Source organism: Geotrypetes seraphini, chromosome 18 (genome assembly GCF_902459505.1).
Source record: "Geotrypetes seraphini chromosome 18, aGeoSer1.1, whole genome shotgun sequence".
Lineage (NCBI taxonomy): Eukaryota > Metazoa > Chordata > Amphibia > Gymnophiona > Dermophiidae > Geotrypetes > Geotrypetes seraphini.
The window spans coordinates 21,919,805-21,946,371 of NC_047101.1; the positions used below are offsets into that span (position 1 = coordinate 21,919,805).

The 26,567-nt window shown below is 45.0% G+C and overlaps 1 protein-coding gene across 2 annotated transcripts in view; it reads left to right on the top strand.

Annotated features, from left to right (window-relative positions):
- The first annotated feature begins 2,013 nt into the window (after positions 1-2,013).
- The window catches only part of ANXA6 (annexin A6), a 96,958-nt gene continuing 72,404 nt past the window's right edge, over positions 2,014-26,567 (top strand). For both annotated transcript variants that reach the window (XM_033927135.1, XM_033927136.1), the window contains exons 1-2: positions 2,014-2,135; positions 17,223-17,274. In XM_033927135.1, coding sequence (XP_033783026.1) covers positions 17,263-17,274 — 12 coding nt within the window. In that variant the 5' untranslated portion in view covers positions 2,014-2,135; positions 17,223-17,262. The remainder of the gene's footprint in view (positions 2,136-17,222; positions 17,275-26,567) is intronic.

The window sequence follows — 26,567 nt, forward strand, 5'->3', positions numbered from 1 at the left end:
AAAAAACCCAATACCTTAACAAAGAGGTGAGCTTTCAGAGATTGTTTAAAGCTCTTCAGATCTTGACACAGCCCCCAATGACCCATTTAAATCATTCCATAATCGAGGACCAGCTACTGAGATTACTTCCATCCATGGTTATGCCCCATCCTTAACCTCCTAGCAGATTCTGACCTCAAAGAACGAGATGGCAGGTATTTTCTTAGAGCTTGCATCAGGTACCAGGTGCCTTTCCATATATTACTTTATGTAGAATCGTCAAGAGTGTGGCGCAGTGGTTAAAAGCTACAGCCTCAGCACCCTGAGGTTGGGGGTTCAAACCCATGCTTCTCCTTGTGACCCTGGGCAAGTCACTGAATCCCCCCATTGCCCCAGGTACATTAGATGGATTGTGAGCCCACCGGGACAGACAGGGAAAAAGGCTGAATAAATTAATGTAAAAGATGCTAAGATGCTGATCTCCCCTGGAAGAACAGTATAGAAAATTGAATAAATAAATAGTGTGAAAAGTTTCAGCCTCTGATAACCAGAGCTGGTATTGTGATGTCATAATGCTTCATTCCACCAATGCCTAAGAGCCAACCTCATCAGTGATGTCACAATGACTTGACTATCCTATTCTTGGCTCACTTTTGCTACATGTTGATTTCTAGAGAAGCGCAGTGGTTAAAGCTACACAAATAATACATAAAACAATCATTTTCTCCCATCCTCCTCCCAATTATTAATACAATAAGACATATGATGTGATTACAATATTATAATTAAGTAATTTAAATCCTCAAAATACATTTCCCTCCACCCACCCTGGATGTGTAAAGAGGAAATCTAAGAAAAGGAGAGATACATGCCCATTATTGTGAAGTAACAAATGTAGTCAAACGGCTCCACACTAGAGAGTTGCGCGGGGACAAAAATCCCATCTGTCCCCACCAGGATCCTCTCCATCCCCACCCGTTCACGCCAGGATCCTCTCCGTCCCCACTCGTCCCCGCCAGGATCCTCTCCGTCCCCACCCGATCCCGCCAGGATCCTCTCCGTCCCCACCTGATCCCGCCAGGATCCTCTCCATCCCCACCGTCCACGCCAGGATCCTCTCCGTCCCCACCCGTCCACGCCAGGATCCTCTCCGTCCCCACCCGTCCACGCCAGGATCCTCTCCGTCCCCACCCGATCCCGCCAGGATCCTCTCCGTCCCCACCCGATCCCGCCAGAATCCTCTCCGCCCCACCCGTCCCCGCCCGTCCCCGCCCGTCCCCGCCCGTCCCTGTCAGGATCCTCTCCGTCCCCACCCATCCCCGCAAGGAATTACCTCCATCCCCACCCGTCCCCATAAAAAGCAGCAATTACTTCTAACAGGATCATCAATTCCACAGTTTCTTTTGTGTTTGCGCTGCTGTTTTCCTTGTGGAATCTCTTTGGTGGAACCCTTTTTTTGTTTTCTGTTCAGGTAAATCACTTATAAACCCCCTCTTTTACTAAGGCTGACGTGTCCATTATATTATATGGACGAACCCTGCTTCCAAAGCCTTCCATCCCTGTGGGAGTCCCGTTAGGTAGAAGGGGGTCCCCGTGGGAGTCCTGTGGGCTAGAGGGGGGGTCCCTGTGGGAGTCCCGTGGGTTAGGGGGGATTCCCACGGGACCCCCGCAGGATTCCCGCAATCCCCGTTCCCGTGCAGACCTCTACTCCACACTTTATTAAATGAACTGCTGAACCCCAAACATTCCGCATTCATTCTCTTGGGTTTTGATCCGATAGGAAGGTTTTGAGTTGTGGTTTTTTTTTTTTTTTTTTTTAACTAGTCGAGGGATTCTTCCAGGCAGAGCATTCCAGGGGCTGTAGCAGAAAAGATGGTGTTGGGTGTATAGAAAAGTTCCTCGATTTGGGAGGGGGGGGGGGAGGGGAACAGAGAGCAAATTCTGGTGCTATGGAAATGAATGAGAATTTGGCTCAGGACAGAAGAGAGCGCTGGAGGACCAGCACTAGGGCTGCGGCATGTGACATCACTCCAGGGAAGAAGGGCAACAGCTGCAGCGCCCGGAGCTCTGCCTCTTTGTCCTCCTTGCAGCCGGGCGAGAAGGAGAAGCTCTTCGCCTCCGCACCCCTGCTCTATCGGCAAGCCCAGCTCGCTCGGGTAAGTACATCTGGAGCTCCTTTTTGACGAAAGCACAGCGCGGGCAAGACTCGTTAAGCTCCTTTTTGGATCTAAAACCGCACGTCCTTAAAAATCTGAGGTTCCTCCCCTCCCCCCCCCCCTTAGAATGTAGGGGCGGGAGGTGAACCCCCTTTCTCAATCAGTGGTGGGAAGGTTCAGGGTCCGGGTAAAATTCACTTCCGCAGTCGGACTAGTGGGGCTGCAGATGCGCGGCTTTTGGATGACTATTTTGAAAAACAAAATCTTGCGCGTCCTGGCGCAGATCTTAGAGCAAATGGGGGGCTAGATTTAACTCTTTCCCTTCAGAGAGCTTGGGTGTGTCTCTCCGGACAGTTATCAGTCTTGCAGCTGGCGGGGGCTTCTTTAACGTCACTGTCAGCATATAGGCAGGCCCCCCCCCCACCCACCCCATTTTGTAGCGGTTTGAAAAGGTAAACGGAAAGACCCTAATTCCTTCCATATTATCTTTCATACGAACCTCCAAGAGGTGATCATAGGCTCTTTTAAGGCGATCTTGCCTGCTCTCTTGCAGTGTGGATATAAGCTGTCTTTTTTTAAATCATTTGCCACCTTCTTTCTCGTCAAATATGTAACATACTCCATATTGGAGGGGAGGGAACCAGAGGCTGTGAGACTGCCAACATCACAGCCTCAGAAAACAGATGGCCGTTTCTCGGAGAAAGCATGGAGGGAACAGGAGGGGCTATTTTTAAACCCAGATCCCTGCCAGGGTTGATCAGCCTTGTGCCCAGTATTCCGTGCAAATGTCAAAGGCCCGATCCCATTAAAGAGACAAAACCCCACCAAAGAAACTGGCAGATATTCAGCGGAGAGGTCCGTGCTTTAGGAAGCATTTGGCATTCTGAAATAGAGACATAAAAACCATGCCTCCCGCATGGGTGGGCCAGTAGAGTGGGCAGACTTGATGGGCTATCGCTCTTTTCTGCCGTCATCTTTCTATGTTTCTAACCTAATCCTAAAAACCAATAGTTTAGTCCACTTGCTTTCATCATTTCCTTAATTTTCTGGACTGTTCTCCCCAGAGAGCTCAGAATGGTTTACATGAATTTATTCAGGGACTCAAGCATTTTTCCATGTCTGTCCCACAGTCTACCTAATGTGCCTGGGGCAACGGGGGGATTCAGTGACTTGTCCAAGGTCACAAGGAGCGGCCTGGGTTTGAACCCACAACCTCAGGGTGCTGAGGCTGTAGCTTTAACCACTGCGCCACTCTAGAAATCAAAACGTAGTAAAAGTGAGCTAAGTATAGGACAAGCAAGTCATTGTGACATCACTGATGAGGTTGGCTCTTAGGCATTGGTGGAATGAGGCATTATGGTGTCACAATACCAGCTCTCAGAGCCTGAAGCTTTTCACACTATTTATTTATTCAGTTTTCCAAACCATTCTCCCAGGGAAGCTCAGAATGGTTCAGGGGTCTCAAAGTCCCTCCTTGAGGGCCGCAATCCAGTCAGGTTTTCAGGATTTCCCCAATGAATGTGCATGAGATCTATGTGCATGCACTGCTTTCAATGCATATTCATTGGGAAATCCTGAAAACCCGACTGGATTGCGGCCCTCAAGGAGGGACTTTGAGATCCCTGGTTTACATGGATTTATTTTGGCAGTCAAGCATTTTTCTCTGTCCTGGTGGGCACACAGTCTATCTAATGTACCTGGGGTAATGGGAGGATTTAAGCGATTTGCCCAGGGCCAGAAGGGACAGCGTGGGCTTGAACCCACAATCTCAGGGTGTTGAGGCTGTAGCTTTAACCACTGCACCACGCCTCCTGGAACTGAAATAGGCATTCAAGTGAGAGATGCATCGAAATAGTTATGAGTAGTAGCACAGTCTGACCTGTTTGAGCTGCCTCGCTGAATGGGAAAGCTGAAAATACGTCTTAACTCCCGAAAACAAAATTGGCTGTCAGATTCCATCCCCCCCCCCTTTATAAGTTACGAGACTTTAACAGTGGTTATTTCATTTGAGTTCACACCCTTTTATTCGTGGTCCAAAAGTAAATTAATCAAAAAATAGGTCGCACAAGCAGGTTTTCGTTTACATCAGGGGTGTCCAACCTGTGGCCCGAGGGCCGCATGTGGCCCTGTGAAGTATTTTGTGCGGCCCCGGTCGAGGGCGATGCAGTGTTTTCCACTGCTGCCCCTGGGTGTTTACCGTCTTGCTGGCTCCCTCCTCTGTCTTGCTGCAGTGTTTGCGCGGCCGCAGAAACATTTTTTTGGGCCAATGCGGCCCAGGGAAGCCAAAAGGTTGGACACCCCTAGTTTACATGTAGCAAATTGCCTATGCAATTAAATAAATAAGAGAGAGGAATCCCTTAAAAATGAGGAGGGAAAAAAAATGTCTGTTCAGCCCTGCAGAGACCTGGCTGTGGCACTCAAGATGGTGCAGTCTGTCCTCGGGGATGGGTGTTGCAGTGGTGGTTCCTGGTGGTCCTCCAGGGGTGCGAGTTCGGGAGAGCTTTCTGCTTCTAGCCCTCAAGGACTGCAATCGAGAAGGCAGAACAATTGAGAGCAAATGGGGAAAGAAAACATCTGAATCCCCTCCCCCCAAAAAAAGAACAGATAAGGGCATCTACAAATAGGTTTTACATATCCTAGTACTGGGGGGCTCAAATTTGCATTTATTGAAAATAATGCAATTCTTTGAGCCAACAGAAGAAACTTAGGGATTCTTTGACAACGTTGCGGTAGCCACTGTGCTGATGTTTTAATCGCTCCAATGCTCATAGAGATTTAATGGGCTTTGAAAAAAAGGGGGGCTAGTGATTACCCCCCCGCCCCTCGCTCCCCCCCCATTTTTTTTTACAAAGCGGCTGCCTCATGGGCATATACTTCACCCGTCGTTAAATCCCTACATCCTTCGGATCAATTAATGTAGCAGAAGCCACTACCAGGCTTTGTAAAAAAGAGCCCTAAATGAATTTTTTCTATTTTTCTTGAGACTGTTTTTATTGCATGTGAAGCAGGTTTGAACATTAAATATTTAGATTGATTTTAAACGGCTCTTAAACCATGTATGGGGGGGGGGAGATTAAATGCCTGAATAGAACAGAAGAGGGAAAAAGAAACTGTTTCATGAATTTGGAGGCCAAAATGTTTCAGAAATGAAGCATTACAGTTTCTCAGACCATCCAAATCAGTGGTTCTTAACCTTGTTGGAGGTTCTGAACCCCACCAGTTTCATATGCGTGTTCACCGAACCCTTCTTTATTGGAAAAATAAAATATGATTTTTACAAATTCAAAACATAGGTATACAGTGAGAGAAAAAAATAATATCAATTTTGAAAACAAAAAAGTTCTCCTATATTTCGAATAATAATGCAGTTAGGACGCTGACTCCCATCACGTTCCGACCACTTTCGTATTTTGCTCGACATAGTTAGTAAGGGATTAAAATATTAAGATAGGTATCACACGAGGTACCATCACAACAGTTACAATTCGACTATTGTGCGCATCAAATCCCCTGCAGCACAGATAGGCCAAGCGATGTTGCGTGATCACCTGCAGCCAATTATGGACAAGCGGGGGCGTATCATCACGAATCATAAGCGCTTCGGTCACGTTCAATCATCTATCAGTTAAATCACAAATTTTGATCAGGAATTGATTGATGTATACAAGGCGTTAGTTACAGATTGATAGATTAAATCTTGATCAAAATCACTGAATAACTGATAGATGATTGAACGTGACCGAAGCGCTTTATGAGTCGGAGGTGACTGACTCACCGAACCCCTGGGGTTCGGTTGAACCCAGGTTAAGAACCACTGATCCAAACGGTGTGCAACATTCAAATAATAATATAGAGAAAAGAAAGCTAGAAATGGAAATACAATCAGTCCAGGAAACAGTCCTGCTGCCGCTGCGTCTGTGCTGCAAATCCTACGCGCTGAAGAGAGGATGCAAAGAGAAGGCACTGAAAAACCTCAAATTCTATAAAGGCTGCTCAAATATCCACCCCCAAATCCGGGCAAGATCCCCAGAAGTGCAATTAATGAGTCAATTAACATCAACAATTGGATGTATTCTAGAAGCCTGGGGGCCCAAATCCCATAGTATGCAACCCAGAAGGGGGCGGGGCCAGGGGCGGGGCATCGGCGGGTCAAGGGCATTTTCCCCCCCCCAAAATGCACACAGTGTTACAGAATTCCAGGAATCCGCGCTCACTTTGCACACCGGGATATACGCCAGGTTTCAGGGTTCAAGCTGCAGCAGTGGCGCAGCGAGGGGGGTGTAGACCGCCCTGGGCACTTTCCCCCTCCTCTCCGCCCACCCACCTGCTTCTTCGAATGATTGCCGGCTGCAAGCAGCTTCGGGAAGTGATGTCAGAGGGAGAGTTGAGGCATGAGCAGCAGGTTATAGGCGACGCTCGCTGCCTGCAATCATCTGAAGAGGTATGCTGGGGTGGGGGAGCGCACAGAGGTGAAGGGATGCAGGGGCTGGCTGTGGCAGGGAAGAGTGCAGGGGGGGGGATGCATGGCATGGTGATGCCAAGCACCAGCACCCCGGGCGCCTCCTGGAGCATCCTTTGTAGAAGAGCTGAATTTACTGAATCCAACCCAAAGAATGCAGACTATACACTATTCCCTTAATAAAACCACTTCCTTTCACTGAAGACCTGTATATCACAGCAATGTATGTTTAAATGATTTTTATTATTCCAGCAGTAAGAAGCAAATACAAACAGTAGTACCAGTCAGGAAATAACATTTTCAACAATATAATCAGTTCCCCTCCCATCCCCCCTCCCCTCTATCACAGCAATGTAAATACATTTTCCATTCCCTCTTTCCAGTTTGACCCACAGTCAGTGTTCCCGCTAAGCTGCGCTGGCGTGCGCTGGCGCACAAAATATTACATCGCAGCGCACAAGTTTCACGTCACAGCGCACACTCGAGCGGAGGTGAGAGGAAGCGGCGGCGGTCTGCCCTGATCGCCTAAGATGCAGCAGCGGCGGCTCCTTTCATGATCCCCGTAAATTACGGGGATGCCGCCGCTGCTGCATCTTAGGCGATCAGGGCAGACCGCCGCCGCTTCCTCTCACCTCCGCTCGAGTGTGCGCTGTGACGTGAAACTTGTGCGCTGCGATGTAATATTTTGTGCGCCAGCGCACGCCAGCGCAGCTTAGCGGGAACACTGCCCACAGTGCCTCTTCCATACCCTGCAGATCCTGCAATTGTGTGGCTTTAATATGATCTTTAGCATATAACGCCAACCCTCCCCCTCCTTTTCATCTTACCCTGTCTTTCCTGGTTCAATATCGCAGTCATGAACCACATCTCTGTGATTGCCACTAAATCCAACTCTGCCTCTTCCATCACAGCCTCTAGATCCAGAACCTTGCTTCCCATACTTCTAGCATTAGTAGACTGCTTTCCAGACATTGCCCCCTTTTCCCCATTTGTGTAGAGGAATTTAGTGATTCACTTACTTGGGGGCTTTGATCACCCTGACCCAATGCTTCTAGTTCAAAGTCTTCAGTAGATCAGCCAACCCTTCTGCCGAAGAGACTTCTTTCCCTTCTTTGATAGATGCACACCATCCCTGCTCAGCAGCCCTTGGAAAATCGTCCCATGGTCCAGGAAGCCGAAACACTCTCGACGACACCATCCACACAGCTACACATTCATCTCCAGGATGTGAGCTTCGCTGCCCTGGCCTTTACCCTCGACAGGGAGGATCGAAGAGAATACCACCTGCACATCTGACTGCATCACTTTCTCTCCTAGAGCCACAGTCACTTTTGATATGTTCGGAGGGGTACCTAGCAGTATCAGCGCCAACATGGAGGAGCAGCTTCCATGTTGGTTTGGTGAGTCTCGGCAACCTCTCTGTAACATCTTGGATTTTGGCATCAGGCAGACAGCGTACCTCCCATGTCTTATCGGCAGAAGGATGCCTCTGTACCCCTCAGAAGGGAATTACCAACCACCACCACCATCACCTTTCTCCTCCTAGTGGTCCAGCAACTCTGGAGATTTCGAGCTTTGGTCCTTCCTCTCCCTGGAATGCTCTCATCTCCTCCACTTCCAGGGCTGCATACCGGTTCTTCAGTTCAAGGGCAGGTGGAGTCACAGTATCATACACATTAAAACAATAAATTTATCATTGACAGACATCAGACATACTCGTAGTCATTAAACATACAAAAAACCCCAAACATTGTCCATCACCTCTATCTTGCTTCAGTCTTATCACTTTTAAATTCAAAAGTTACCCAAACTTGTGCTTTGAGATTCTGAAATAGCACATTTCCCCCATATAACTGGTGCAGTCAAAAATTTCTGACATACATTTAAAGATGTTACCCAGGTCCAGGCTAGCCACTCCTGGTTTTGAACTTATGACCTGAGTGAAATGGTGTGGTGGCTGTAATATATATAGAAATAAAATAAAGGAAATAAGTTAATACCTGTTTTATTGGATTAACAGTGCATTTATGATTAGCTTCTGAAGATAACCCCTTCTTCTTCAGATCAGAAATAAGCAAATGTTGAGAAATATCAGTATATATAAGAGAACTTATATCCCAAAGCACTGTGGGATTTGTAGTGCCTGATCCTGCACAGTGCTGTGAGTCCCATAATGCTCAATGATAGGGTGATCAGAAATCCAGGACTGTCCCAAAATCTCCAGTCTTAGACTGGGTACATTGTTATCGCCAAGGGTGGACCTGTGTTGAAACTACATGACTGTGGCCCTGGTTCTGTTGCTCCAGTTCCCTTGAAACTCTGCTAAGCAGATAAAGAGAGATATACTCTAGAGCAGTGGTTCCCAACCCTGTCCTGGAGGAACACCAGGCCAATCGGGTTTTCAGGCTAGCCCTAATGAATATGCATGAAGCAAATTTGCATGCCTATCACTTCCATCATATGCAAATCTCTCTCATGCATATTCATTAGGGCTAGCCTGAAAACCCGATTGGCCTGGTGTTCCTCCAGGACAGGGTTGGGAATCACTGCTCTAGAGCAGTGGTTCCCAACCCTGTCCTGGAGGACCACTAGGCCAGTCGGGTTTTTGGGATAGCCCTAATGAATATGCATGGAGCAGATTTGCATGCCTGTCACCTCCATTATATGCAAATCTCTCTCATGCATATTCATTAGGGCAATCCCAAAAACCCGACTGGCCTGGTGGTCCTCCAGGACAGGGTTGGAAACCTCTGCTCTAGAGTACAGTTGTCAAAGTCCCTCCTCGAGGGCCACAATCCAGTCAGGTTTTCAGGATTTCCCCAATGAATATGCATGAGATCTATTTGCATGAACTGCTTTCATTGTATGCTAATAGATCTCATGCATATTCATTGGAGAAATCCTAAAAGCCTGACTGGATTGCAGCCCTCGAGGAGGGACTTTAACACCCCTGCTCTAGAGACCATCCTGAGCTATGCAGCAGGGCAGTAGAATTATGGTAATGCACAGGAGACCTTTTTCGGCCAGTTCTGGATTGCTGCCAACCTCATCCTGGTGCATTATGGGACCTGTAGCACTGATTTGAATGGACAGAATCATGGACTACAAATACCACACTGCTTTGGGATATAAGTTTAAAACCAGGAGCGCCCAAAAAAGTCTCCCTCCTGGGATGGATGACGTGGCAGCTCTGTCTGTCAATGCTTCATTGAATAGCATTATATGTGATGTGAATTGGTCTTGAAAATATGTCATCTGAATTGTGTATCTGACTCTTCTTGAATAAGGAAAATAATAATTCAACTTCAGTCAACTATATAAACTCTTGATTAAAAGAGGGGTATGCCAGTGGTTCCCAACCCTGTCCTGGAGGACTACCAGGCCAATCGGGTTTTCAGGATAGCCCTAATGAATATGCATGGAGCAAATTTGCATGCCTTTCACTTCCATTCTATGCAAATCTCTCTCATGCATATTCATTAGGGCTAGCCTGAAAACCCGATTGGCCTGGTAGTCCTCCAGGACAGGGTTGGGAACCACTGGAGTATGCTATATGATCCAAAATGAAGGTATTTGAAGAGAAGCAAGCCAGTACCATGGGTATATTGATGAGAGTAGGATTTTGAATCCCTATCCTCAGGATAGATGGTAAGGGCATAGCAGGAATTAGTACATCTTTCCTCTAAGGTGGCCTTTGAACACAAAGCACCAATCTACTTCTTTCATGTCATTATTTCTCTTCTCCCTTCCCCCATCATGCCTTTTATCTTCGGCACAGACCTCTAAGAACTGTGCAGATCTGTGATAATGTGCAGAAGAGGCACGGGCTCTGGGCAAAATAAGGAACTTGCTTCTAGCAGCTGCCAGGACGGCCCAAAGAATGTCCTGCTAAGAGCAGAGGAAGAGAGAGAGAAGGCAGAGCAGGAAACTACTGCCACCATCTTGATGATTTTTTTTTGTGAGAAAATGGAGGGTCACTGCAACATGCCCCAGCCTCTGCTGACCTGCACTGCAGGAGCTGCATCTGCAAATTCAAGCTAAGACCTGGGCCTTGCTGTCAGGGCCGCCGAGAGAAAATCCGGGCCCCGGTACAAAGAAGGTGTGTGGGACCTTATACAAAACTCTACACACATGTACGTGTGTATATTATTATTTATTTCTAACAATCGTGATGTTTCTTGGGCTTCATTGGGCCCCCTTGAGCTTCATAGGCCCTGGAGCGATGTACCTCCTGCACCCCCCTCTCCTCGGGCCTGATTGCTGTAGTAGGACTGAAAAAAAACTAATGAACCTTGTTCAGCTTTTCTCTCCGTATGTGGATGGCTCAGTGATTTCACATTCCTGTCTTATCTTACAGCTGGCTCGCTACTCGGAGTTTAATGAGAGCTTTTGGGTTGATCTGTGCGCTTTGGGAGCTTTGCCACAGCTGAATTTTCCACCAACGTGTGAAATGAAAAATCAGACTCCATAAAAGGGAATTTTAGCTGAGGAAGAGGGGGTGGGGGATTGCTGGGAGTTAAGGTATAATGTAAACCAGAATGGATTCATTCATTTGAAACACTCTGACTAAACCATGTGGCTCATTTTTATGTTTCTGCTTCTTGTTCTCTATCCTCTTCTCTTTTTTCAGTTTCCCTCTTCTTTGTCTTGCTAGGCTATTTTTTTTTTTAATTTGGGCCAAAAGAACATCCTTCAAAGAATGGAAAAAGGATCGCAATGAAGAACATAAAATGCAACTTAAGCACTGACACGTTAGCAGCAAAGCATTGACAGCGAAGGCTAAAAGATAATATGAAGAGAAATTTGCCACATTGGCAAAAACTTACAGTAATAACTTTTTCAGGTACATCAGAAGCAGAAAGCCTGTGAAGGAATCTGTTGGACCGTTAGATCAGTGATTCCCAACCCTGTCCTGGAGGAACACCAGGCCAATCGGGTTTTCAGGCTAGCACTAATGAATATGCATGAGAGAGATTTGCATATGATGGACGTGATAGGCATGCAAATTTGCTTCATGCATATTCATTAGGGCTAGCCTGAAAACCCGATTGGCCTGGTGTTCCTCCAGGACAGGGTTGGGAACCACTGGTCTAAGCCAGTGATTCCCAACCCTGTCCTGGAGGAACACCAGGCCAATCGGGTTTTCAGGCTAGCCCTAATGAATATGCATGAGAGAGATTTGCATATGATGGAAGTGATAGGCATGCAAATTTGCTTCATGCATATTCATTAGGGCTAGCCTGAAAACCCAATTGGCCTGATGTTCCTCCAGGACAGGGTTGGGAACCACTGCGTTAGATCATGAAGAAGCAAAAGGGGCACTGAGGGAGAACATTGTCATAGTGGAGAGACTGAATTACCGTATTTTCGCGGATATAACGCGCACCCGTGTAAAACGCGCACACGGGTATAGCGCGCAGAAATCACGATGATATGCACAAAAACTTTTGTATACCGCGCTCAGGCATATAACGCGCGAGGGGTATGCGCGGTAGGTAAAAACGCGTATAACGCGCACGTTATATCCGCGAAAATACGGTAATTCTTTACTTTGGTCTTTACATAAGATGTAAGAGATCTACCTGAACCAGAAATGGTTTTCAAGGGTGATGATGTGGAGGAACTGAAAGAAATCTTGGTGAACATGAAAGACGTACTAAGCCAAACTGACAAGTTAAAAAGTGGTGAATCACCTGGTAGAGATGTTATACACTATGAGAGAATGACACGGGGACAAATTTTTTCCCATCCCCGCAAGGAACTCAATTTCTCCGTCCCATCCTTGTGAGTCCCTATCCCTGCCCCTGCCCCATTCCTGTAAGACAGGGAAGCCCAAGTCCGGTCCTCGAGATCTACTGGCAGGCCAGGTTTTCAGGATATCCACAATGAATATGCATGAGATAGAGATTTGCATACCAAGAAGGCAGTGCAGGCAAATCTCTCTCATGCATATTCATTGTGGATATCCTGAAAATCTGGCCTGCCAGTAAATCTCAAGGACCGGACTTTTGCCCTGCTGTAAGCTCTGCCTTAACCACACAAGCCTCGAACATTTATGATTTTAAAGTGTTTGAGGCTTGTGCAGATGAGGATGGAGCTTAGGCATTGATGGAATGAGGCATTATGACATCACAATCTGAGCTCTAGAATGTTGCTACTTATGATATGAAAGTGTTTGAGGCTTGTGCAGATGAGGACGGAGCTCAGGCATTGGTGGAATGAGGCATTATGACATCACAGTCTGAGCTCTAGAATGTTGCTGCTTATGATTTTAAAGTGTTTGAGGCTTGTGCAGATGAGGACGGAGCTCAGGCATTGGTGGAATGAGGCATTATGATATCACAGTCTGAGCTCTAGAATGTTGCTACTTATGATTTTAAAGTACTTGTGGCTTGTGCAGAAGAGGATAGAACTTACAGGAATGGGGCAGGGACAGGAAAAGAACTCGACGGGAAAATGAGTTCCTGCGGGGATGAGGAAAAATTTGTCCCCGTGTCTTTCTCTAGTATACAGTACACCCCAGGTTATTGAAAGAACTCAAACATAAAATTGCTTACCTTCTGTAAGTGATCTGTAGCCTGTTGTTAAAATCATCCATAGTACCTGAAAATTGGAGGGTAGTCAATGTAATGCCAATCTTTTAAAAGGGTTCTAGGGTGTCAGGTCAAAAGCGCGCCGGGACAAAGGCGCGCCCAGACAATTGAGCGCAGCGGAGGCGCGCACCGCTGAAAAGTACTGTTTTTACGGCTCTGATGGGGGGGCGGGGGGGAACCCCCCCACTTTACTTAATAGAGATCGCGCCGCGTTGTGGGGTGTGTGGGGGGTTGTAACCCCCCACATTTTACTGAAAACTTCACTTTTTCCCTGTTTTTAGGGAAAAAGTTAAGTTTACAGTAAAATGTGGAGGGTTACAACCCCCCAAAACCCCCACAACGCCGGCGCGATCTCTATTAAGTAAACTGGGGGGGCTCCCCAACAAAAACCCCCGTCGGAGCCCCTAAAAACTGTAATTTTCTTCGGCGCAGGCCTCCATCTTACGCTCAGTTGTTGGCGCGCACCTTTGTCTTTCGCGGGGTTGTCTATGAACCGGGTTCTAGAGGTAATCCGGGAAATTACTGATCAGTAAAACTGGCTTCAGTTCTGGGCAAGATAATATAAACTATTATAAAGAATAAAATTACGGAATACTTAGACAAACATGGCTTAATGGATCAGAGAATTAAGTGACTTGCCCAGGGTCACAGGGAGCAATGTAGGATTTGAACCCACAACTTCGGTGCTGAAGCTGTAACTAACCACTGCTCCACACTCTCCTGTATGCTGAGCTGTACACATGTTTGTATGCACATGTGTAAATGTCGGTGCCCAGGTTAATGAATTGTCCCTAACTACCCCACCACCTCACTAACAGCCCTACCTCAAAATCTAACCCTGAATGCCCCACTCCAAATACTATCACAACATAAATGTCCCCAACCAGAAAATACCACCTGCAGCTGCCCAAAATTAAGACCCCCCCCCCACAACTGCTCTACCACCCACAAACTGCCCCACCCACAAAAACTACCATCCTGCACATTTTCCCATCCCTAATAACTACCTCACCAACTGTTCCTCCACTCTACACATCCCAGAAAATACTCCCTTGATTACTTCCCCCTATTGCCAAAAATTACTCCCACAAAATTTCCATAGCTCTGCCACTGCCCTAGCTTCAAACTGCATCCTGAATAACTACCCCACAACTGCCTCACAATCTCGCAGACTTCCCCTCCCTCCACAAATAGCCTCGGCAACTGCCCCACCACCCTATAAACTGCCTCCACCCAAAAAAATACCCCTGCAAACTGTACCACCGCCCTCAGCTACCTATCACAGACCACAACGCATATAGTGCATGCAGAACACACAACAGAGAGATACACACATGTAGAAGGGTTGGAAAGAATATTATAAACAAAGCTCCACATGCTTTGCCCTCTTGTTTTCCTTATTCGACAGATATATCACCTAAACAGAATCTTCACCGAACAGTTGAATAAAGAACTTTTTTCTTTTTTTTTTTTTCTCGTTCCAAATATGCCCCCTCTAAATCCTAACCAAATCGTATTTTGTAATTCAGGACCTGTCTTCTAATATGTCCCCACTGAAAATCCTTAACGAACTATATACTGTAATTTTCACTGTATATTGTAATTTTCACTGTATATTTTGTATTTTTCACTGTATATTGTAATTACGCTGTAGATTGAAATTTTCGCTGTATTTTTCTGTAATTCGCGACCTTTTCCTAACAGGTCCTCTCGGAAATTTCCTAGCAAACTGTATATTTTATATATTAACTGTATAGCTTACATTTCTGCTTTCTTAAAGTTTCTCTACTCTATATTTCCTCTGACTATCTGCATATTGTAACTCGCTGAATGTCCAGCTCTCTTGAATGTAAACCGCCTAGAAGTCGCAAGATTGTGGCGGTATAGAAGAATAAAGTTATGATTATTATTATTATTTAAACACAAACAATTTTCCATCTCCTTGAACTCCAATTTTATCTGATTGCAAGTAGATTAAAGCCATGGCAAAAGTTAGAGGATACTTGAGGGAATATGGAAAGGAATCACAGAAAGATCCAGGGAAGCTGGATATTGGGGAGTCCCTGGACATCGTGTACCTGGACTTTAGCAAAGCATTCGATAGCGTACCACACCGCAGGTTACTGAGCAAGATGAGTTCTATAGGATTAGGTAACACATTGACGAAATGGGTTGGGAGCTGGCTTGGAGGTAGGCTCCAAAGGGTGGTGGTGAACGGCACCCCCTCCGAAATGACGGAGGTGATTAGTGGAGTACCACAGGGCTCAGTCTTGGGCCCAATCCTATTCAACATCTTTATAAGAGACTTGGCAGAAGGGCTTCGAGGTAAAATAACATTATTCGCCGATGACGCCAAACTGAGTAATGTAGTGGGCAAATGCACAACAGACGAAGATTCAATGCCCGACAACATGATGCACGACCTACTCCTACTGGAGCGATGGTCTAGGACATGGCAACTCAACTTCAATGCCAAAAAATGCAAAGTTATGCACCTGGGCAGCCAGAATCCATGCAAGTCTTATACCCTTAATGGCGAGATCCTAGCAAAAACGGTAGCAGAACGAGACTTGGGGGTAATCGTCAGTGAGGACATGAAGTCTGCCAATCAAGTGGAGCAGGCTTCGTCCAAGGCAAGACAAATCATGGGCTGCATACGAAGGGGTTTCGTCAGTCGTAAGGCGGAAGTCATTATGCCATTGTATAGATCCATGGTGAGGCCCCACCTGGAATACTGTGTGCAATTCTGGAGGCCGCATTATCGCAAGGATGTGCTGAGACTGGAGTCGGTGCAAAGAATGGCCACCCGGATGGTCTCGGGACTCAAGGATCTACCATACGAAAAACGGCTTGACAAATTACAGCTATACTCGCTCGAGGAGCGCAGAGAGAGGGGAGACATGATTGAGACGTTCAAGTATCTTACGGGCCGCATCGAGGCGGAGGAAGATATCTTCTTTTTCAAGGGTCCCACGACAACAAGAGGGCATCCGTTGAAAATCAGGGGCGGGAAACTACGAGGTGACACCAGGAAATTCTTTTTCACTGAAAGAGTGGTTGATCGTTGGAATAGTCTTCCACTACAGGTGATTGAGGCCAGCAGCGTGCCTGATTTTAAGGCCAAATGGGATCGGCACATGGGATCTATTCACAGGGCAAAGGTAGGGGAGGGACATTAAAGTGGGCAGACTAGATGGGCCGTGGGCCCTTATCTGCCGTCTATTTCTATGTTTCTATGTTTCAGTGCATCTGTATAAGTCTCTGGTGAGGACTCAGTTTGAATACCGTGTTCGGTTTCAGGTTTTTATCAATCCCCCTTTTACAAAGTCACAGTAGCGGCTGCAGCTGAGGTAATCGCTCCAGCGTCCATAGGGAATTAATGGACGTCAGCAGTGGCATAGGGTCGGGGCGGTCCACCCCAGACGTGGTCTTCCTAAGCGTGCGGCAGCCTCCTCCTCTCCACCCCCTTCATCTCCTTGCCACGTGTCCCTTGCCTTCCCCTGTCCCTTTTTTACTTCCCCATCACAAGATTGCCGCCCGCGTCGGCATCGGCGTTCCCTCTGATGTCACTTCCGGGACCTGCGTCTAGGAAGTGATATCAGAGGGCAAGCTGACATTGACATGGGCATACAGCCATGCCAGAAAAGTTAAAAAGGTACGGAGAAAGGGAAGGGGGTGCTTGCATGGGGGGGGGGGCAGGTGAGGAGCATCACTGCCCCTGGGTTCCGCTCATGCAAACCGCTCTGAATCGACTCCCCAGTCATTAGTAGCGGTATAGAAGCTCACAATAAACAATCATTAAAATAAAATCTCTTGAAAACTTACCCACCAACCCCAATTAAAAACCAAAAAAATAAAAAAAGTCATACTCTCCTTTTGCCTATCGCTGGGCAAAACAACGCTGAAACAAGGCCATTTTCAGCCCTTTTATGAACTGTAACAGTGTGGGAACATTGTGGGAAGCATGTGGGAAAGCGTAAATCCCTTTGCTGTCAAAAATGAAAACTAATGAATGCTTTCTTTTTTCTTTTGCAGCTGTCTTCTCTCTGCCTGTGGATCCAGATAAAGTAGCAGCATGGCGCCCAAGGTACTGGAACCAACTGAGATGATTATGGTAGAACAGATGGTCTAATGACAAGTCCTCAGAGCACACCCGGCCAGACTGGTTTTCAAGATATTCTTAGCGAATATGCATGACAGAAATTTGCATGCATTGCCTCCGTTGTATGCAAATCTATCTCATGGATATTCATTGTAAGTTTCCTGAATATCTGATTGCCTGGGTGTCCTGAGGGCTGGGTTGAGTACCCCTGCTGTAGAAACATGACAGGGAGAGGGGTGAGGAGTAGAGAATGACATGGTTGCAAAATTCATCACCGTTCCCGTCGGGAAACCATCTCCATGTCATTCTTTAAGGAGAGAGGGAAGAATCAGAGTATGAATGAGCCCAACCACTGACCCTCAAGCCTTGCATTGAAGAATGCTGGTGTAGAAGGATTGAAGTTGAGAAAGACACTAAAGAATGACTGTCTCTGGTATCCAGAGCAGATATTGTGATGTCATAATGCCTCATTCCACCAGTGCCTATGAGCCAATCACATCAGTGATGTCACAATGGCTTCATTAGCCTATACTTGGATCAAATAAGACTCAAAGTCTGAATGTGCACAGCAACTGACCCTCAAGCCTTGCATTGAAGAATGCTGGTGTAGAAGGACTTAGGTTGAGATAGACACGAAAAAATGACATGAGATTGTTTCCCGCGGTTATCCGTGGGGACGGGAATGGTGATTAATTTTGTCATTGTATCATTCTCTAGTGAGGAGGACTAAGCATGGACATGGAAAGGGCTTGACTTGTGTCAGGCAGTTTGATGTAATTGCTAGCACCCACTAACCTAATTTTTCATTGAGTGGTTTGCATCGGGGTATAAATCACTCTATTGATTGGGTAAGCCAAATAAACAAATCTCCAACCTGCCCTAAATCTCTCTAACTGCTGATACCGTTTGGGACAAGAGCTGGTCAAGCCAAACGCCTGGTGGCCTATCCTGTCTGCTGCTTGTGGTTTCCATTGGTCTGTATAATTATCCTAAAGTGCACCTAGATCAAAATTTGGCATGTCTGGGCTGCACCGTGTCCTTTTTATTGATCAGTTAATGAAATACATCAGGGACTATTTTTAATGCTTTCTAGTCTGCCATGGAAGAGACATGAAGACTTGTGTGTATAAAGCATTATTGCGTGTGATGATGTATGTGTCTAAGGAAAGGCTGGGTATAGATCTTATTTGTCAATGTTCTAACTTTTGGTTTTGTGGTCAGTAAACGTTGGCCATTTCATTTTACTTTTTTCAAGTAAAGAAAGAGGAACAGTAAAAAATAAAAAAAAAAAAGCAGTGTGAAAGACATAGAAACATAGAAATAGACGGCAGATAAGGGCCACGGCCCATCAAGTCTGCCCACTCCAGTGACCCTCCCTATCTATCTTTGTGGATAGATCCCACATGTCTATCCCATCTGGCCTTAAAATCTGGCACACTTCTGGCCTCAATAACCTGAAGACGAATCAAAAATAATTGAAAGGGAATGTTTGTTAATTAAAACGTGCTATACTGCCTGTACTGAAAGGACATATCTAGGTGGAATAAGAGGGTTAAGGGACTAGCCACAGATGATCAAAGAGAGTAAGGGTGAAGAAATAAGGGCACTGCAAGGAGAAAAGAGGTGAAAAATTAAAAAGAAAAGGAAGAATAGATATAGAATATTTCTTTCAATCAGCTGCCATCTGGCCATCTCTTTACATTTCTTAATAATGGTCAGGAATATACAAAAACGTAAACTGTCTTTTCCTTCCCTTAAAGGTATTGTTTCTAGTGGTAAACTAGGGAAATCCTATTCATTTAAACTAACAGAAATATGGAACAATATTCCCCTAAGCTTAAGAGAATTAGGTTCACTTCAATCCTTTCGCAAAAACTTAAAAACTTGGCTGTTTTCAAACTCGTAAGTTCTGTTTATTTCTTTAACTTTTTAATTTGCTGTAAACCGAGTTGAGCTTTATTATATGAAGATGACCCGGACTATAAATTCAAGTTTTAGTTTAGTTTAATTGTTCCAAAGATGAATCATTGGTAGCGTAAACCCAGGGTAGGTGAAAGATCCACCTCCTCTCACTCATTGAAAATCCGAGTCTCCAGACACCTGTTTGTGTTGCAACTGTGCAAACTACAAAGTCCTCTATGCAGGGCTGAGGGTACAAATAGACAGACTAAAGCAAATAGAGGGCATTTCTATAACATGGCTCCTATATTTTTCCTATATTTAGGCACATAGAAACATAGAAAAAAGCAGCAGAAAAGGGCTATAGCCCACCAAGTCTGCCCATTCCAAGTATCCCCTCCCCTGAATTTACTCCCTAGAGACCACCTGTCCAGTGTCTTTTATATAAAGGTGCCTGGTTTCCTTTATAGAATACTAGCATATCGGCTAAAAAAAGTACATATCATTTAGGTGTGATACCCTAAGCACAGCCCAACAATGGTGCCCCTTGGCCCTTCCTATATAATTTATTGTATGAAGCAAAACATCGTATATATTTATAATGATTAGAAAAATATTGAAATTTATTTTGGATTATGGGTATGTCAGATGGCAGTGAAAGGGGTAAGGGTATGATTGCTAGGGGAAAAAGCTCCAAGGTGCCCTAGGCATGTGCTATTTTGCTTAATGGTTAATCCAGAATGTTGCAATTGTGGACATTTGCACTACCTTAAAGGTAGGTGTAAATGTTCAGGTCCAGGTTATGTAAATATGCATAAAACAATGTATATTATGTTTGTGTTTATTAAAACATGATGTATTGTGCATACCACATATATGGATCTGTGTGATGTACAATTAAAAAAAAACCCCAAAATAGAAATAGAAATGAATTCCATTAAATGCACAGGACAGGTAAACATTCAGCCAAGAACATACTAGTACACCAGAGTAAAGTGTTCCAGAGCGTGTGCCCCGAGTCAACACCCTACAGAAAGAGACTAAAAAGCCAATTGAAAATAAAATGTTTTCAATAAATATTTAAATTTAGGAAAAGATGCTTCTCTATGAATATGAGCTGGAAGATAACTCCAAAGTTTAGGTGGCTTGTCATGTAGATTCATAGTGAGTCTGTCTGGGGCCTGGAAGAACTTACTGATTGGCATCGAGTGAATGGAGGATGCATGATGGTGTATAGGGAATGGTTAGAGCTGAAAGATGCAGACCATAAGGGGGTGCTCCTTCTGGTAGTGGCAGCGGCAGTCTCAACCTTTACAACTTTGCCTGCATCATGCCTACCTTTCTGCCGGGTCCTGCCTGCACAGAAGCAGGAAGTAGGTGGGACCTGACAGAAAGGAAGGCTTGATTCAGGCAAAGCAGTGAATTGTGAAGGCTGCTGACAATGAGAGAAGCAGAGTTATCCATTGGGTGGAGGGTAGAGAAATGCTGCACTGTGCACCCAATTGGAGGGAGGGGTAAGGAAGAAAGCCATCCAATTGGGAGAGTAAGGGAGAAGGAATGGAAGGATGGAAGGGAGAGGAGAGAATGATGTCAGACCATGGGGAAGGGAGGGAGGGACAGGAAAGAAAGGAAATGCCATAGTATGGAGATGGAGGGAGAGATGGATAGAAGGAGAGAAGAAAGATGCCAAGGCATGGGGGGAGGGAAGGGAGGGAGACAGATGCCAGATCATCGGGAAGGGAAGGAAGGAGTGAAAGGAAGGAGAGGAGATGCCAGAGCATGGAGTGATGGGAGATATGAAAGGGAAGGAGAGGAGAGAGATGCCAGGGCATGGTGGGAGGGGACTGGGAAGGAGACTGAGATGCCAGACCATTGGGAAGGAAGAAAGGGAGAGAAAGGAAGGTAAGGAAATGCCAGAGCATGGAGGAAGAGGGAGCGATGGAAGGAGGACAGAGATCCCAGGGCATGGGGAAAGGGAAGCAGATGCCATACCATGGTGTGAGTTTGGGTGGGAAGGAGGGAAGGAAAGGAGAAGAGAGAGATACCAGAACATGGGGGAAGGAGTGGAGACAGAAAGAGAAAAATGGAAGGGATAGAGAAAGAGGGCGGATGCTGGATGGAATGGAGAGTGAAGAGAAGATGAGGAAAGCAGAAACCAGAGATGACAAAAGGTAGAAAAATGATATTTTTTGTTGCTTTAGAATAAAGTAGTATTGTAGCTGTATTGCTAAACATTTAAAAATAGAAAATGGAAATAAGGTAATCTTATATTGGATAAATTTGAATGCATTTTTTTACAACTTTTGGAAACCAAAATCCCCTTCCTTAGGTAGTGGTGAATCCAAGGAGGGGGGGTTCCACCTTGGGTGCAGCTTCTAGGGGGTGCTCCTCAAATCCTTTTTTATATGGGGGGGTTAAAAAATAATTGGTCCTAGATGTCACATAGCCTAGGTACGCTACTGGTGACCCGTCCTTGCCCTCAGCATTAAATTCACAAAGGTTCCAGGTCATTAACCTAGCATGACCTGGCAGAAAGATGCCATGGGTAAAACTCCTGGTGTATAGCCAGAATGTTGAAGGTTTTCCACTGCTACAGGAAATACAGAACCTCAAAAAGATTCCTCTCAATTCAATGCAAAGAAAGTTGAAGTCCAATATAGTAGCATTCCATCCTGGGCCTTTCTTAATAATGGATAACTCAGCTATAATATAGCCCTCTAGTTTTAAACTCATGAATGGAAATATTTTATGCAGCATCCTCTTATAACCCGTTCAGTTACAAGTTATAATATAATCCAAATCGATGATCTTATGAAGAGGCAGCCCCAATCCATATATCAGATTTTTCATACTATGTATAGAAATTGCCCTACTACTGAAAGAAGACTGTGCCCTTATTGTTAAAATTGCCTTATCTTCATTTAAAGTCCTTACACCAGCCATCTTATAACTAACTCACAATAATAACATAATAACATAACATAATACCAAATTTCTAAACCGCATAACCAAAAAGTTCTATGCAGTTTACAAAATGTTATCAAAAAGATGCAATAAAAAATATTAGATCAGAAGTTTTAGCAAGAAGAAAATTTTCAGCTGCGTTCTGAATTATTCGTAAAAAATTCTGAAAAAAGAAAAATTTTCAGTTGTGTTCTAAATTGTTCATTGTTCATTATTAAATGCCGAAAATCTTTGTCATGATGTGCTGCCTGATAGGCCAGCGTTTGGGCAAGATATTTCTTACTTTTTGCATCCTTTAACTGGTGGAAAAACGAACAGAGCGTGTGACTTTCTACTATTCTTGTAAGGCGCTATAAGGAATATGCCAGCTAGGAGCCAGTGCAGCTCACAATAAAGTGTATTTCTTCAGACTATAAATTAGTTTGACCGCAGTATTCTGTATCGGTTTGAGTCTGGCCATATTTTTCTTGGTGCTTGACAAATACAATATGTATGGCATGTCTTATCCTTATCTGAAGTCCCTACTCCACTATGTTATTACAAACCTATATTATGTATATAGTATAACGTGTAACCAGTTCTGGGCTCTTTTGGGAAGACGGCCTAAAAAAATTGAATAAATAAATAAACCTCAGTGACTTGGTCCCTTTTATATGCTATACTCCTGGGGAATTATGTGCAACGCAGCGCAGAATTCCCCACCCACACAGGATGTGCAGAATTCTTCCAAACAGCCATCATCAGGTCTGTCCTAGACCTCTCTCTCCTCCCCTGCAAAGATTGCATGGCAGGAGGAGGAAGAAATGAACCGCTGCATGTTGAGCCACTTCCTTCCTCCTCTGCTGGCTTACACCTGACTGATTGTGTGAACTGCAAGGGGGCCTCCCTACAGCCATTTACGGTAGGTCGCCTAAACAGTCAGATCTAAGCTGGCAGAGGAGGAGGAAGTGATCTGATGTGCAGCAATTCACTTGCTTCTCTTTCTGCTATGCAATCTCTGAGGAAGGGGGGGAGAGCAATTGATGCTGAGTATGCCATGAGAAGAAAGGGAGGTGACAGACAGTGCAAGGTGAATATGCCATGGGGGGAGGGCAGAGAGAGTATGTGTGCAAGGCTATGGGACTAGAACAGGTGAGTGTGCTATGAAAGTTGGGGGGGGCAGAACAAATGAGTATGGAGGAAGACAACATTGTGGTAAGGGGGAGTGGGCAGAACCAGATGACAATGTGTCACGGGGATGATGGAAGAGGGGCAGAGCAAGTCGAGTGTGTTATGGGAGGCCGGAGCCTGAGGAGGGAAAAAGGCAGGAGGGAATTTCAGGCCTTGGGATGGTGACATTTCCTGAAGAATTTTTAAATATGTAGAATTTTCTAAAATATTTTGCTGAATTTTCAAATCGTTTTGCACAGAATTCTCCGAGGAGTAATAATATTACCATGGTAACACAAACAAATCGATGTGCCAATAAAGTTTCTTGAATCTGAATCATGGAAAGCGGCAGAAACAGAAAGAAAATGAGAGGGAGAAGATGAAAAGAGAACAATGAAATGAGGAGAGAGAAGCCATGGTTTGTTTCCTATATAAGATGTAGGGTAGCTGTAGTGAAGCATTTTGATTCATTCTGGTTCAGGAATGGAATAGGCAAAATAAGAAACCAGAGAAATGTGTAGCGCTAATCTCGAGGTTAGCAACACATGAAGAGGAGAAAAAAAAAGCTATGCAGAGAATTTATTGCCACTCAGTCTGGGTTATTTATATCTCCAGGGCTTAAGCTAAATCCTTAGAGACACAAGTATAAATCAGTGAGGGGGAGGGGAATGGAAGGTCTTCAGCTAATCAACTGATTACACCGACATTGCGATGAGAAAGGCCAACAGTGAAGATGTCAGCACGGGAAAGGTTTTTTAAACAAAATGAATAGATTCAAAACAAACCCTTTCCAGGACTGATTGCCAAGAAGAGAGCAACAACAGTATTCCTTTGTTCTGCTCAGCCAGCTTCAAAGCATAAAAGAGTTTGGAAGATCAGAATGCACCTATCTCTTGGTTTTTGTAGTTTACCTAAGTAATGCATGTGAAAGCCCATTTTAAATGGGTCATTTAAGGACTCTCTTACCTAGGGTTACCAGGTTTTACTATTGTAAAATCTGGACCCATGTTCCGTCCAAGTCACGCCCTGTTCCACCTCAGCCCTGCCCCTAACTTCTCATGCTTGGAGCCGCGTTTGGAGGTCATCTGCACTTGCGCAGATGTGACGTAATGATGTCGCATGCATGCATGGAAGCTTTTCAAAACCTGTTTAAGGTTGGTTTGTAGGATTTTATACCAACTATAAATGTAGGTTTATACACCAATTATAAATGCAAACACATTTTGTGTCACTTGCAGTAGGATTCTATAAAGAAGAGTGGGCCATGAGAGGACAGACTCGGAACTAAATAACCAGAGGCAATACTTTATGGAAAGGGTGGCGAATCTGTGGAATGGCCTCCTGGCGAAGGCGGTGGAGATAAAGAATGTATCTGAACTCAAAAAAGCTTGGGACAAGTACATAGGGTAAATCTACCTGAGTAAATCTCCTCATATGTACAGTGTTTTCCCCGCAAATTTGCGGTTCGTGGACTCAATCATTTGCAGTCTGCTCGACCGCTTCTTCCTGTAGTAAAGTTGGGCTACACCAATCAGGAGCTGCGTGTCAAAGCAGTTCTTGATTGGTGTAGCTCAACTTTACTACAGGAAGAGGCGGTCGGAGCAGACCGCGAGTGATTTTCTTTACCCGCCGGCATTCCAGTTGCCCTCTCCTGCCTCTCCAGCTGCCCTCTCCTGCTTCCCCTGCCTTTTGACAGGCAAAAAAACGTATTCGCGGGGGTTCCTGGAACAGAACCCCCGCGAATTTCAGGGGAGTACTGTATTGTTTATTAACAGAGCACTAGATTAGTACTGGAGCACCTTGAGAGCTGGATTTTGGTCAGATCATATGTGAAAATAGGTGGGAAGTGGCTAGGGACTATGGGAGCCCAATTCTAAGATTTGCTAAGAGACCCAGGAAAATCTGTGTCCACCTTTAGCACTGGCATCCGTTTAGCCTCTCTCTGTTGTTTGTTCAGGTCTCTGTCCCTCTGGTTCTTTCTCAGGCGAGAGAGAAAAAGTGAGTAAGGGAGGGGACACAGGGACCAAAGAGGCCAGGTTATAGACAGCGATGTGAAGAGAAACAGTACATTATTCTAAACTGTGCACTCCAGGAACATGAGATCCTTCAGAGCTTGGCCAGGCTGCTGTAGACAATAACCGGATGGAGGATGGAAAATGTGAGCTGTATAAACAAATTACAGCTCTTGCTTATGTGATGTGCAAAATAGTAAATCTGAGAGGGAAGCTGAGACACAGAGGCTGTAGTATTTGGTGTATCCAGAGCTTTACTAAGGGCTGTGTGAGTGGTGCAGCTGCACAGGGGAGGAGATGGAGGTGCCACAATTGCTCCCCATTCCTACTCTTGGCTGTGGCGCGGTGGACGGTATGGCAGCTTGATTCTAGCTCAGTACAGTTCCGACTGTGTCTGTCCTTCCTCTTACCCTCAGGGTTAGGTTAGAGTTAATGGGTGAATCCTCTTTTTTTTTTTTTTTTTTTACAGGAAGGACTCTTTATCTCCTCTAGAAATTACCAGATAGCTTCTTCTTGTAATACGTTTTCTGTAATTCTTTTGTAATCCGCCTTGAACCGCAAGGCAATGGCAGAATAGAATCTCTAATGTAATGTAAGAACCATTTCTACTACAAACTGAGGGTTTGAAAGTGAGATATTTATGTATATGTAGGGTCATGAAATGATTAACTGTTGTTTAAAATATTGCTCTGGCCTACATAGCTGAAAACAGTGTACAATCTACTGACCTCATCTGCCTAAAATGTATGTCCCTGCCTTACCACATTGTAAGCTAAATAGATAAGAGTTTGAGCCATGATGTACCCTGCCCTTCTGTACATGTAACATTTAGATCTGTAAGATTTAGATAAGCAGAGAAATGAGCTAGTTTCCTATAGGACTATAAGTTGTATCCCTGAACCTATCATAAGTGCTGGCTTAGGACCAATAATAATTGTAGAAAGTTATAGAAGTAACAAATGAAAATTGTAGTTTTTGCATATATTAAATTTGCATATGTTTAGTGAAAAGGGCATAAAAGTCCATGCATTTCCTGATTCTAACACTCTAGTAGGCAGGCTGTTAACTGCACTAGAGTCCGGCATGCTGTAATAAACCTCTTGTACTTTCTTCACGCCTCTGACTTTGTGTGTCCAAGTGACCTTTCATATATATTAATAACAGGAACTTTTATGGCCCAGTGGTCACAAGATGGCTTCCCTTGCATTCAAAATTTTTATTGTGAAAGTAAAATTAAACATATTTAAAAAATTA